The 12,811-nt window shown below is 37.6% G+C and overlaps 1 protein-coding gene across 1 annotated transcript in view; it reads right to left on the bottom strand.

Moving 5' to 3' along the window:
• The window catches only part of kcnh6a (potassium voltage-gated channel, subfamily H (eag-related), member 6a), a 61,549-nt gene extending 49,769 nt beyond the window's left edge, over nt 1–11,780 (bottom strand). The window contains exons 1-2 of the mRNA XM_073840630.1: nt 11,350–11,780; nt 5,018–5,248 (exon numbers count right to left, since the gene is read on the bottom strand). Coding sequence (XP_073696731.1) covers nt 5,018–5,248; nt 11,350–11,425 — 307 coding nt within the window. The 5' untranslated portion in view covers nt 11,426–11,780. The remainder of the gene's footprint in view (nt 1–5,017; nt 5,249–11,349) is intronic.
• Nucleotides 11,781–12,811: the final 1,031 nt, after the last annotated feature.

Genomic DNA, 12,811 nt, shown 5'->3' with positions numbered 1-12,811 from the left:
TCTCCAAACTGCTTATCATCTGTAGGGTCAAACAAAATTGAAAACAAATACATAAAGCATAAGCCTGGATGGTAGAAGTCCTTTGGACAGTCTTGTTACGACCTTCCCCGTGAGAAAATTATCACTTTTATTCCGCAAGGATGTATTCAATTGATCAAAAGAAAGAAAAGACATTTATAACGTTATCAAAAATTTTAAATAAATGCTTTTGAATTAAAAAAAAGAGTATCATGGTTTCCAAAAACATACTAACATACTAACTGTTTTCACTATTGATAATAAGAAGAAGAAATGTTTCTTGAGCAGCAAATCAGCATATTAGAATGATTTCTGAAGGATCATGTGACACTGAAGACTGGAGTAATGATGCTGAAAATTAAGCTTTGCCTCACATGAATAAAATACAATTGAAATATATTAAAATAGAAAATGTTTTTTTTTTTATTATAATCATTTTTTAGAAATTTTCCTGTATTTTGAGCATAAGATACCCTGGAAATCCAGAGGTCTCGCGAGAGCACAATTTGAATTGTCTCTGCAAGACACTCTGGCATCGAGCAATGATGCAGGTTACTGCAATACGTAAGCAATTGTGGGAACCAATCAAATCGGTGTATCTGATGTAGGCGGGACAGAGGCGAGCTAAGCTGATGACGACAGCACTGCGACGTCTGAATCATATAGTAAACTTTGAAAGATCGCTGTCGCTACAGATGAACAAGTTGTTTGAAACGGCTTTGGCCGCTACAATGAACGAGTTAGACTTGGTTTTCCATATAAAAGAGGAACAGAAAACCGAAAACTCGAATCGTTCCTCTGCAAGAAGGACGTTTATGCTGTTTTGCCGACTGGATACGGCAAGAGTTTAATCTATCAGTTTGGCGTGCTGTCCGGTGAAGGGCTCCGAGCTGGGGAGTGGCCCGAACCCAGAGCACGTTACCCCCCAATAGGAGTAGAGAGAACTCGGAGTGATGAGATGGGGTGGTGGAGGGTTACTGATAAACCATCGAGTGAATTGAGGTGAGTCAGCTGTATTTAAACCTATGGCGCTGATTGACTTGTGATGTTTACGCTAAGCATCTGACGCGCTTCTCCCGAACTTTGTTAATGAAACATCATTTAGCTCTGCTGGTAGCTAAGCGTGTATTGTTGTGATTGGTCGTGGCGTTATCCAATTGCGTGCAGTTAGAGTTTCAAATGCATGCTTGGTGCCGCCCCTCGAGTTAGGCAGTTTTCTTAATAGATTAGGGTCTGGATTTTTCCAGGCTATAAGAGGCTTCTTTCAAAAATCGTACCCAGCCTGAACTTTTAAACAGTAGAGTAGATGAAAAACTTGTGTGCGTGTTTTATCTCAAATTAAAGCCTGCTGATTCAGATGACAGCAGTTCTGTCTTTTAACATCCACACCTGCTTCGTGTATAAGTGATTTCACCCCTGAGGATCATCTCTAATTGCCTAAAATCCCTGCTCTCAGACAAACACACCGATGCACCGAGAACATTTAGAGGTCACTTATATTTTGGCTACGAGGCTTTAATGATAAACTGTCTTTATGACACACTGCTCGAGAGAAATCAAAACGTCATGTGTTGTACTTTTAACCCAGACACGACGATGAACAGAAAGGCAATAAAGGAGACAAACGAGAGAGCGAAACCAAAGAAACGAGAACGCAGAGCGGTGAGAGAGAGGAGAGAGTCACGGGAATGAGCAGGGAGTGACGGGAAGGAGGACAGAAAAACCCGGAGAAAGAACAGCATGATTAAAGTCAGCCAGACCCCCCTCAGCTCTTGACTAAAGCAGGCCATCAACCACTCTAAATATAGACCCTGCCCTCACACACACACACACACACACACACACACAAAGGTGCTGTTCAGTCTCCAGCTCAACCGTGACACAGTTCGATACGCTGTATCCACTAAAAATATGTGATGGATAAAAAGAACAGAGGGTCGGCGGCACGTGTGAGCGCGTGCATGTCGGCCTATGCGTGCATCTGAGCTCAGTGCGTTCGTTTAGTGATGGGGTGTGAGTCTCTAGAGTCCTGTTGTCATGGTAATGTTATCAGTGCACCGCTTCCTGGGCCGAAGGAACACCTGTCTACTTTCTAGCTGAGCTACACATGCACAAACACTGGCTTAACGTCGTGCAGCCAGCGACTCCATTCTTCTGTTCCTGTTTGAGGAGACTAAAGACATGGCGACAGAGCTGGAGGGTTGGGTGGCTCTGTTAGACAGACAGGCCCTCAGCTGTATTAAGCCAGTCCAACAAAGAGTTACTCTCTGTATTTATATCAATGTGTGAATGAAATGAAACTGATAGAGAATATACATTTTAGGTGTGTCTTGACTTTTAGGACTTGACTTTTTTACTTTTAGGAGTGTCTTAAATGTTGGTAACTATTTAAAAGTTCACTTTATTGCTGTTTCTTAGCTCCTGTAAGGCAAGTCATATTTGAAACATCTTTGGGCAGGTGTCTTTTTCTATGTACAAAGGTTTTGCATCTGCTCATGTCTATTAAAACATCAGCCACATGTATGAAGCTCTAAATGTTTCTATATGGGCCATTCTACAGAATTGGTCCAAAGTCAGAGTTGGAAACATCTTGAAATTTTTGTTTTTTCCCAAAAATGTGTATGTATGCAAATTGTATAATATCCAAGGTACAAATTTATAGTAACTGTGCAGTTAATTCGCATATTGAGATTTGTTGTATTTTGAATTTTTTTTCTTTGTAAAAGCCAAAAAGTTGATCATATTGATTTTAAACGTAAGGATTTAAAGGATTTAAAAAACAAAAATCATCTAACATCTTAGCTGATAATTCAGTATACTTTATTTTTGACAAAACATCCCATGTTTTGGTCGTGACTGCACATTTTCGGTAGTGACAGTAATGCTTTTGTAGTGACCCAACACCCATAACACCCAAAAAAAACAAAGATGTCAATAAATATATTATTTAGCTATTTTATTAAAAAAATTTCAGAGGTAAATTAGTACCAATTACATTTTTAACAATATTTCAAGTGTAATTTATGAGAGTTGTTATAATTTGAATCCAAATTTACTTTGTAAAAGGCAAAAGTTGATTATACTGATTAAACTTAAGGATTTATTCGTTTGAATATAGACTGAATCAAAAACTATAACATCTTAGTTGATGATTCAGTATACTTTATTTTTGACAAAACATCCCATGTTTTGGTCGTGACTGCACATTTTTGGTAGTGACAGTAATGCTTTGGTAGCGACCACATCACTTTACAGAATTTTAACTTGCAAATTAAAGCACTACTAAAACATACTAAAATACAAAACATTTGCATAACTGTACTATTTTGGTTGTTTTCCCCAAAATAAAGGATTATCTGTTCCCTTTTGTCACTATCGAAACAATGATGACATGTTTTGGTCATGACTGACATGACTAGCACAGTTCTGAACAGTTGTACACATATAAAAAACTAAATGTTATGGAGTAACTCCCAGAAAAGTGTGTTTAATTATAGAAAAAAGCTGTTCGGTAGGGACATTCTTTAAAGATACACACAGATTTTTAATACTTTTGAACGCATGTACCTCAAAATGATGGGACCTATCCATTTACACATTGTAGCTATGAGAGAGGGGGGACACAGGAATATTTCCTGATCATAAATGTAGGGGTGTTGTTAAAATCAGTCTCAGCCACTGGACTAAAACATACACTGTTTCGGTAGTGACATGAAAAATGCAGGACATATTTTTTTAAATAAAATTTCCTAATTTAAAAAGAAAAAAATAATAATCTTTTTTGAATTCACTTTTTAAAAGAATAAAAAAAGATACTCTTAAAAACACAATGGGAAAAAAAAATATTTCAGCATAATTTTCATAAACTGAAATTTAGGGATTAAGGTTCAGGCCACCTCCCAATTGAAAGTACCAAATAAATGATAATTTTAAATATATTAAGCTTACTAATATTTTAAATATTATTGTGGGTTTCAATAGATAATAGAAGGATATTAGTAAACATCTATGATTTGAATACTTTAAAGGTGCCATAGAATGCATTGAGAGAATATTTAAAATTGTTCTCTGATATCTACATAGAAGGTATATGGCATAGGAAAGGGCAAAAAATCTCCAGAAATGGTTTTACAGGTCCATTTACAACCCTAGGATTTGCCCCTAGAATGAAAGGCTCTGTTTTTGCCTTATTTGGAAGCTTCATGAATATTAATGAGCTCTGCTCTGATTGGCTATTTCACAGAGCTCAATAGCTCGCACATGGATAAAAATATATATTTAATTAGGAGCTCTAGCCGCTTTTAATATGCGGTTTGTTGAATCTGCCGTTTTGAATCGCCGACATTTTAGTCTCATGATGCTCATACTGTGATGCATGTGGTCTGTGTAAAGTTACAATGCAGAGACACAAGTACTTACCACACAAGTTGAGCTGCTCCTCAGTGATTCTCCAGATCTGTAAATCATTCGCCATCATCAGGCAGTTATTTCTCCATCATTCACCATCATCAGCGCAGGCATCTCTCTGTTTATGTGGTAAGTGAAATCCTATGTATTGCAATGTAACAGGCTAGCGCTAGCATTAAGCTAACCGTGTCCCTTCTGTGGCTTGCCTTGTTTAACTGATGTACTGACGTTACCGATGATTGGGCGATGCAAATGTTGGAGGCGTAACTATTAACGATCTCAGCTGTAACACCGACTGTTTCGTAACAGTCGGTGTTATGTTGGAATTGACCTATTTTTCGGTGGTCTTTTGCAAATACTAGATTTATCTAAGAAGGAGGAAACGATGGTGTTTGAGACTCATGGTATGTCATGTCCATGTACTGAACTGTTATTATTTAACTATGCCAAGGTAAATTCAGTTTTCCGTTCTATGGCACCTTTAATGCTTTTTAAATGTGTTTTTTGGTTGTGGGACAGCAGTTTGCACCAATTCTGTAGAATGGCCTATATAAGGAAAAAGTGAGTGAAATCCTTGCTAAACATAGCATACCTTCCTTAGAGTAGTACAGGATCTCCACCTTGCGCTCCTCTGACCCGAGCAGGGCCTGTGCCAGCTGTGCCAGGGCACTCTTCATAGTGCCTGGCCCCACCAGAAACTGACACATGCATGACTGCTGCATGATCTCTGCCCGTGAGAAACCAAACATTTGACAGAAGCCATCATTGCAGTAGATGATCCCACAGTTCTTCATCTGGGCATTGGCAATCAGGAATTTACGATCTGGTCGGTTAAAGAAAAAAAAGAGTTAAAATAAGAGGGATCATACAAAATGCATCTTACTTTTTTATTTAGTACTGATCTCAATAAGATATTTCACATAAAAGACATTTACATATAGTCCACAAGAGAAAATAATAGTTGCATTTACAAAAATGACCCCGTTCAAAAGTTTACATACACTCGATTCTTAATACTGTGTTGTTACCTGAATGATCCACATCATTTTTTTTTTTTAGTCATAGTTGTTCATGAGTCCCTTGTTTGTCCTGAAAAAGTTAAACTGTCTGCTGTTCTTCAGAAAAATCCTTCAGGTTCCACAAATTCTTTGGTTTTTCAGCATTTTGGTGTATTTGATTCCTTTTCAACAATGACTGTATGATTTTGAGATCTATCTTTTCACACTGAGGACAATTACAGAAGGTTCAAACACTCACTGATACTTCAGAAGAAAAAAAATGCATTAATAGCGAGAGGGTAAAGTGAGATCACTTCAGTGACTTTCAAAAAGTTGTATGTAGTATCTTTTCCCATTTAGTATATTCCAAAATGCAATACTTACAGTTTTTTTCCATGTTTAAAAGACCAAAAAAAGCATACACATATCCACACATTGGTTATTCTAGAGATGCTTTTGACTTCGTCTGTTTTATGTCTTTCTTTTCTTTCCTTCTCCTTCCTTTGCCCGTACGGTACTACAACTCATTTTCTGTATTTACGACGACTGCTTTGTTATAAACAGGAAATCTGCTAAGAGCTGTGCTATTTTTGCAAGAGTTTCACACATCAGCTTAAACAGGTGGAGAGCGACACAGTTTGCTCTTAAGACGGTTCGAGCTTCTGCTTTGAACTGAAGAAAAAGGAAATTAAACATTGTATATATTAAAGGGTGTAAGCCTTTAAGGACGCACACTGCCTGCTTTGATCTCTCAATCTCAATAGTGTTTTCTCCATCTCTGAATAATGAATTGTGTTTGGTGACAGGAACTTTAATGCCCCTCAGCATCAAACTCATTATCACCTTTTTACTTCAGGAACAGAACACAACGCACTGAGATGGTTGCCTAGCAGCCGCAAAATGACACTTAGCCTTAACTGATAGGGAGGGAAGGGAGGAGCAGCAGGCTCACGTTCACATTTCCATATGCACTGGAACACATATACATGCATGTGTACTTGCAATAGGAATACACACATAACTAATGCATTTAAAAGGAGGGAGAAGATACTATGACAAATGTGACCCTGGACCACAAAACCGGTCCATTTAAAAAAAAAATTGAGATTTGAAAGCTAAATAAATAAGCTTTCCCTTGTACAATACTGTGCAACTACTTGAAAATCTAGAATCTTAGGGTGCAAAAAAAATCTAAATATTGAGAAAATCACCTTTAAAGTTGTCCACATGAAGTTCTTAGCCATGCATATTACTAATCAAAAATTGTTTTGATATATTTACAGCAGGAAATTTACAAAATATCTTCATAGTACATGATCTTTACTTAATATCCTAATGATTTTTGGCATTAAAGAAGAAAAATCTATAATTTTGACCTATACAATGTATTTTTGGCTATTGCTACAAATATACCTCTGCTACTAAAGACTGGTTTTGTGGTCCAGGGTCACAAATGATTAACGATGATGAACTTAAGGCAAAAGCAGGTTAAAATGATGAAACTAAAGAATACAAAACTAGATTTATAAGGCTCTTTTATATATTTTGTGAGTTAAAAATTCAACTACTGTGATTGAATAGTGCATTACACAGAACAGCGAAGACAAAGCAATGGTCATGATCGAAAGGTATAGCCTATTGTGATGATAACTCGGCCTGTAGTGGTTTTGTAATTATTTTTAAGATTTATTTTAATAAATATCTATAACATGCAAATGTAAAGTTACTTTTCAGAGCTAAATCTGTTAGTTTGACACAATGCAAAGGCAATTTTTTTTGCCATAACCCTGCTGAAAAATAATATATAGGATATAGGATATAACAGGACTTGCATTGGTTTTAATGGAAACTGTAATGGTTCCTGTGGATTTCTGCTAGTAATTACTTATTAAATTACTTGTCTACTTGTTAAAACGACTCAATTATAATGCAATATGTCACAAAACACACTACAGAAAACTTTTAAATAGTTAAAAGTTGATGGTTTGTAAAGTTTGTAATGGTATTTGTAGTGGAAACCATTAGAATCTCTGTGATGGTTTCTATATATATATATATTTTTTTTTTGGTTAAACTTTAGTGTAAGGTGTCCTTGTTATGCTGTAATAATACATTTAAGTACTGAGTAATATTAATTAACTACATGTACTTGCTATATAGTTAGGGCTAGGATTAGGGTTTGGTTTAGGGTTACTTGCATGTGATTGTCAGTATTTTGTCCTGTCCTGTTCTGTTTTCCTAGTGTTTTCCCCCCTATGTTTCTAGTGTAATGGTTTAGTCTTTGTTCTCCCCCTCCTGGTTTTGTCTCTTTTGGTTTAGTCTTGCCCATATTTGTATTTCCCCCTCGTTAGCCTTGTTAGCTTGTTTGTAACTACGCCCTGTCTTCTGTGTATTTAAGTCTGTGTCTTCTCACTACCCTTTGTCCGTCGATAACGTTACATGTTCTTTTCTTGCTCCTGGTTTTGGTTTGTTTGTAAATTCAGTATTTTATTTAATAAACTGTGTATTTCATCTACTCCGGTTCTCCTCCTCCATCTCCACTCCTCAACCCACCAGACTGTGACAGTCATTATGCATAACTATTTTTTTTAATAATAGTAAGTATTTGTAACATGTAACAAGGACACTTTAAAATAAAGTTTCCATTTTTTTCACCAGGGTAGCAACATGAATTATGAAGCATTTACAGTGCCTTGCAAAAGTATTCATACCCCTTCATTTTTTTCACATTTTGTTTTGTTGCAGCATTATGTTAAACTGCTTTAAATTAGTTTTTCCCATCAATTTACACTCCATACACCATGATAATGACAAAGCAAAAACCAGATTTGCAAATTTGACACATTTATTAAAAATAAAACACTGAAATAAGTACATTGCATAAGTATTCATACCCTTAAATCAGTACATAGTTGAAGCACCTTTACAGCCTCAAGTCTTTTTGGGTGACAAGCTTTGCACATCTGCATTTGGCAATTATCTATGGGGTTCCATTTGTGCCGAAAAAGAGTCGACTGCCTTGTGATTTGTACTAACGTTATACATTTGTCTTTGTCTTCAGTCATTGCCTACTTGTTCAGGTAAATCAGTATATGTTGACGTGCATGTTGTGTGTTGACGTCGCCTTAATCTGTCGTCCTGCTTTCCTTTTCTCTGTTGTTTTTACTGTTGTCCTAACTGTCATTTTGTTCTGTCGTCCTGTTCTGTCATCTTGTTTTGTCGTCCTGTTCTGTCGTCTTGTTCTGTCATCCTAATGTTGTGTTGTTCTGTCATTTTTAAGTGCGGTAAAGTTAGTTTTAGATTTGATATTCGCTACATATTCGACTAAGATGATTTAGGGATCATCTGCAAATTTACCTCACAGTACAAAACAAAGTCCAATAATTCATTCAAATTAATGTTTACAGGACTATCGTAAATGCCTAGTGGGTAACTTGACTAAATAAATGTTGCCAATTGGAACTATTGTGTAAAGCCAGATAATGGCAAAATATATTAAGTCAATTTGCTCACCATTTGCTCGTTTTGTACTGTGAGGTAAATTTGCAGATGATCCCTAAACCATCCTAGTCGAATATGTAGCAAATATCAAATCTAAAACTAACTTTACTACACTTAAAGATGACAGAACAACAAGACATTATGACGACAGAATAAGATGACAGAACAAGATGACAGAACAGGACAACAGAACAGGATGACAGAATAAGACGACAGAACAGGATGACAGAATAAAACGACAGAACAAAATGACAGTTAGGACAACAGTAAAAACAACAGAGAAAAGGAAAGCAGGACGACAGATTAAGACGACGTCAACAAACAACATGCACGTCAACATATACTGATTTACCTGAACAAGTAGACAGTGACTGTAGACAAAGACAAATGTATAGTACAAAGCACAAGGCAGTCAACTCTTTTTCGGCACAAATGGAACCCCATATTATCTGCCATTCTTTGCCTCACCTTTTCACCTCTCAAGCTCTGTCAGCTTGGATGGGGGCTGGCAGACATTTTCTAGAGTCCTAGTTGTTCCAATCGTCTTCCGTTATGGATAATGGAGGCTACATGCTTCTGTGAACCTTCAATGCAGCAGATTTTTTTCTGAACTCTTCTCTAGATCATTGCCTTAACACAAGTCTGTCACTGAGCTCTACAGGCAGTTATCTTGACCTCAGGACTTGGTTTTTGCTCTGATATGCATTTTCAGCTGTTAGACCTTTTCTGAGAGGTGTGTGCCTTTCTAAATCATACTCATTCAAATGAATTGGCCACAGTTTAACTCCACTTGAAGTGTAGTAACATCTAGAAACAGTATGAATGCTCCTGAGCTTAATTTTCGAGTGTCCCAGGAAAGGGTATGAATACTTGTGCAACGGGATCTTTTCAGTTGTTTTTTTTTAATACATTTGCACAAATGTTAAATACCTATTTTTTGCTTTGCCATTATGGAGTAGGGAATGTAGATTGATGTAAGGGAAAATAAGTAATTTAAAGTAGTCTAACATAAGGCAGCAACATAACAAAATGTGAACAAAATGAAGGGGTATGAATACTTTCGCAAGGCACTGTATGTGAGACTTTTTTAAATAAACCACTAAAGATTTATCTCACATATCTGTGATGAATACATTTATAATAAAGTGGCACATAATGACAATACTAGCCTATTTGTGATGCTTAAGGACGGATCCCCCTCCCAACGAAAAGCACTAGAACGGCTAACTGTTGTTATGGTTACCTCCTCATCGCTACTAGTTAGCAGCTGTTTGTCCAAAAACACACCCTGGCTAACTTGTATCATTATTGAACCTTTGAAACCCCTGCTAAAACCTATATTTGTAGTTATAAATAAAACAAAAACTTTTACTAAGATAACATAACCTTTGACATTCTGAAGAACCCTCATTGAGCAGGCATAGGCCAGGCTCTGGGTTTAATATGAGGTAAGACTAGATTTAGGGTAGGCCTAGTATAGAGATTAAGATTAGCATGAGAGTAACGGTTAAGATTTGGAAAGGAATTTTAACCCTGCTGAAAAAATAAGAGAAACCATCACAGAAATACTAATGGTGACTACCAGTGGGAAATACTAATGTTGACTACAAATATCATTACAAACATTACAAACCATCTTTTAAACATTAAAACCATTACAAAATGGTTTTCGGTAGTGTGTTTTGGGACATATTCCATTAGGATTTAGTCGTTTTAACAAGACACCAATAGAGAGTGAGCAACTACCAGTAGACCCACAGGGTCCATTGCAGTTTCTATTAAAACCAATACCAGTCCCATTAAAACCAGTAAAACCCTTACAAGTTGTTTTGTGTAAAAGGGCTCTTACACGTAAAACTTGGATAATGAGAAAATGCTTTTTCCAGCAGACTTTCATCCATGTGATGAAATAATACACATTGGAAATGAAAACTGATGTTACTGATCTTAAGGATAAGTAATTATTTGTGATGACACGTTTTCCTAAACCTAAAATCAGGAATCATGATTAAATGAACAAAGCAGGTGCACGAGATACATAAACACAGGCGTGCACGCACGCAAACACACGGAAAAGAATGGAAAAACAGAAGGACAGATGGTTGTTAGCAATTTTCCATATAAGTGATAGATTCGTTTTTCCACCGCATTTGCATAATGTAGATAAAATCAGCCGGGTCCGTTGATTTGCTCTCACCTGATGATCAACTGTGCAAAGCAAACCTCAGACTGAGAGATACTACACATGACTGACCTCCACACATCCAATGGCCGCGCTCTGACAGTTTCCCACGCATTACGACCCCAATTGATCAGTAAAAAATAACATCAATTAACAAGACTATATCTAGTGTTTAAGACTACAATAACATGCTTCTGAGCTATAAAATATCAAAAGAAGAAAATAAAAAGTTTTGAAACTCACTTTGCCCGTCGAATTTCCTGATTATGGTGTCCAGATAGGTGTTCTGGAGAGCGACGTGTCCCCGGCGTACAGGCATTTTCACGCTTGGACAGATTCAAGAGCCCTCTTATTCTGCTTTTCTCTCTTATTCAAGGACGAGCGAGCAAGACAAAAGAAGAGAATCTATAAATCGAACGCATTGTGAAGGATACGCGTAGGAAGGATAGTCCAGGAATTAAACAAAAATGACACGAGAATGCCAGTGGGATCTTCGAGAAAGTGAAAAGTCGCTGAGTAGAAATGCAAATAAAAAGAAAGCGTGTTTGAATGAAAGCAAACGTCTTGCAGTTTTGACACTCGAAACTCTCGCCGTCAGATGAAACGCTCGCTGAACTTGCTCCCTGAAATCAGACGTTACATATTCTGAAACAAAAATAGAAGAACAACCAAAGAGCACAACTGACGCCCGACACCTCAGAGGCAGCGTGCGGCTCGGCTGATGAAGCTCATTGTGGAATAATGGTACGTTGCGTTCACAGAGAAGGCAGTGGACACAGCTGTCACTTTTGACAGAAGGCAGATGCGCGCTCATGCTCCTCTCTCTCCCCCACTCCCTCTCTCTCAGAAAGCGTTTATCGCTCTGAAAGGTATGCCCTAGTGGGATACTGTCCACAAACGAGCACAACATTTTCACTAAACACAGCAGTAGAGTAGGCAACCTCACCGGGTATATAGCTATTTTGTACATAAGAACAAATAAGTAGCCTACTGCCTACTGCAAAAGTGGCTATGCTGACGTTCATTACTGCAGAAATTTTATACAACAATTCTAGAAAGCAATAGAAGTAATATCAAGAAATGTGTGTTAAAGACAATATGTGGTCAGTTAGTTCATACACAATGAAATAACGCTCAAGTGTTCAGCTTTGTCTGTCACCAAGCAACTCACAGATTTAAAGAACGGTCTGGAATCCTGTATTTGAGTGGAGCGCTAAAGGCGTTATGTATTCATTTTAGTCGAGCTCCACTCCGGGTTTTCCATTTTTCTGTCCCTGCTCACTCAGAGAAACCCCTCTCCGAGCGATTGTAGAAAGACGCTAATTCCCCCCTCGTAGTTATTGAAAGCAAAACCATACAACTCTGCTCCAAAAGAGGAATCTGTGTCATCATACAACTTCGCAGGGGAAAGCACAGATGCTTAAAAAAACGAGGCTTGCTCCAGCTAAACCCCAAATCGCTCGTGGAACGCAATGAACACAGGCAAGCGGAGTGATACAGTGAAATGTCAACTTGGCCAATCAAATCAGAGGACTGGAACTAACCAACTAGGCCTAATGCCGCGTTCCAGGCAACCCCTTACCTGTGTTCAGTGTTGCCAGATTGGGCGGGTTTTTCTCGGCTTGGACCGGAGAATAACGCATTGGGCGGGTAGACAAAATTTGGGCTGCTTAAAAAAAATAAAAGCCGCACAATCAGCTGTTTT

The sequence above is a fragment of the Garra rufa genome, chromosome 1 (assembly GCF_049309525.1).
Source record: "Garra rufa chromosome 1, GarRuf1.0, whole genome shotgun sequence".
Lineage (NCBI taxonomy): Eukaryota > Metazoa > Chordata > Actinopteri > Cypriniformes > Cyprinidae > Garra > Garra rufa.
The sequence above is the reverse complement of the archived record's forward strand: the minus strand, read 5'-3'. Positions and strand labels throughout refer to the sequence as shown.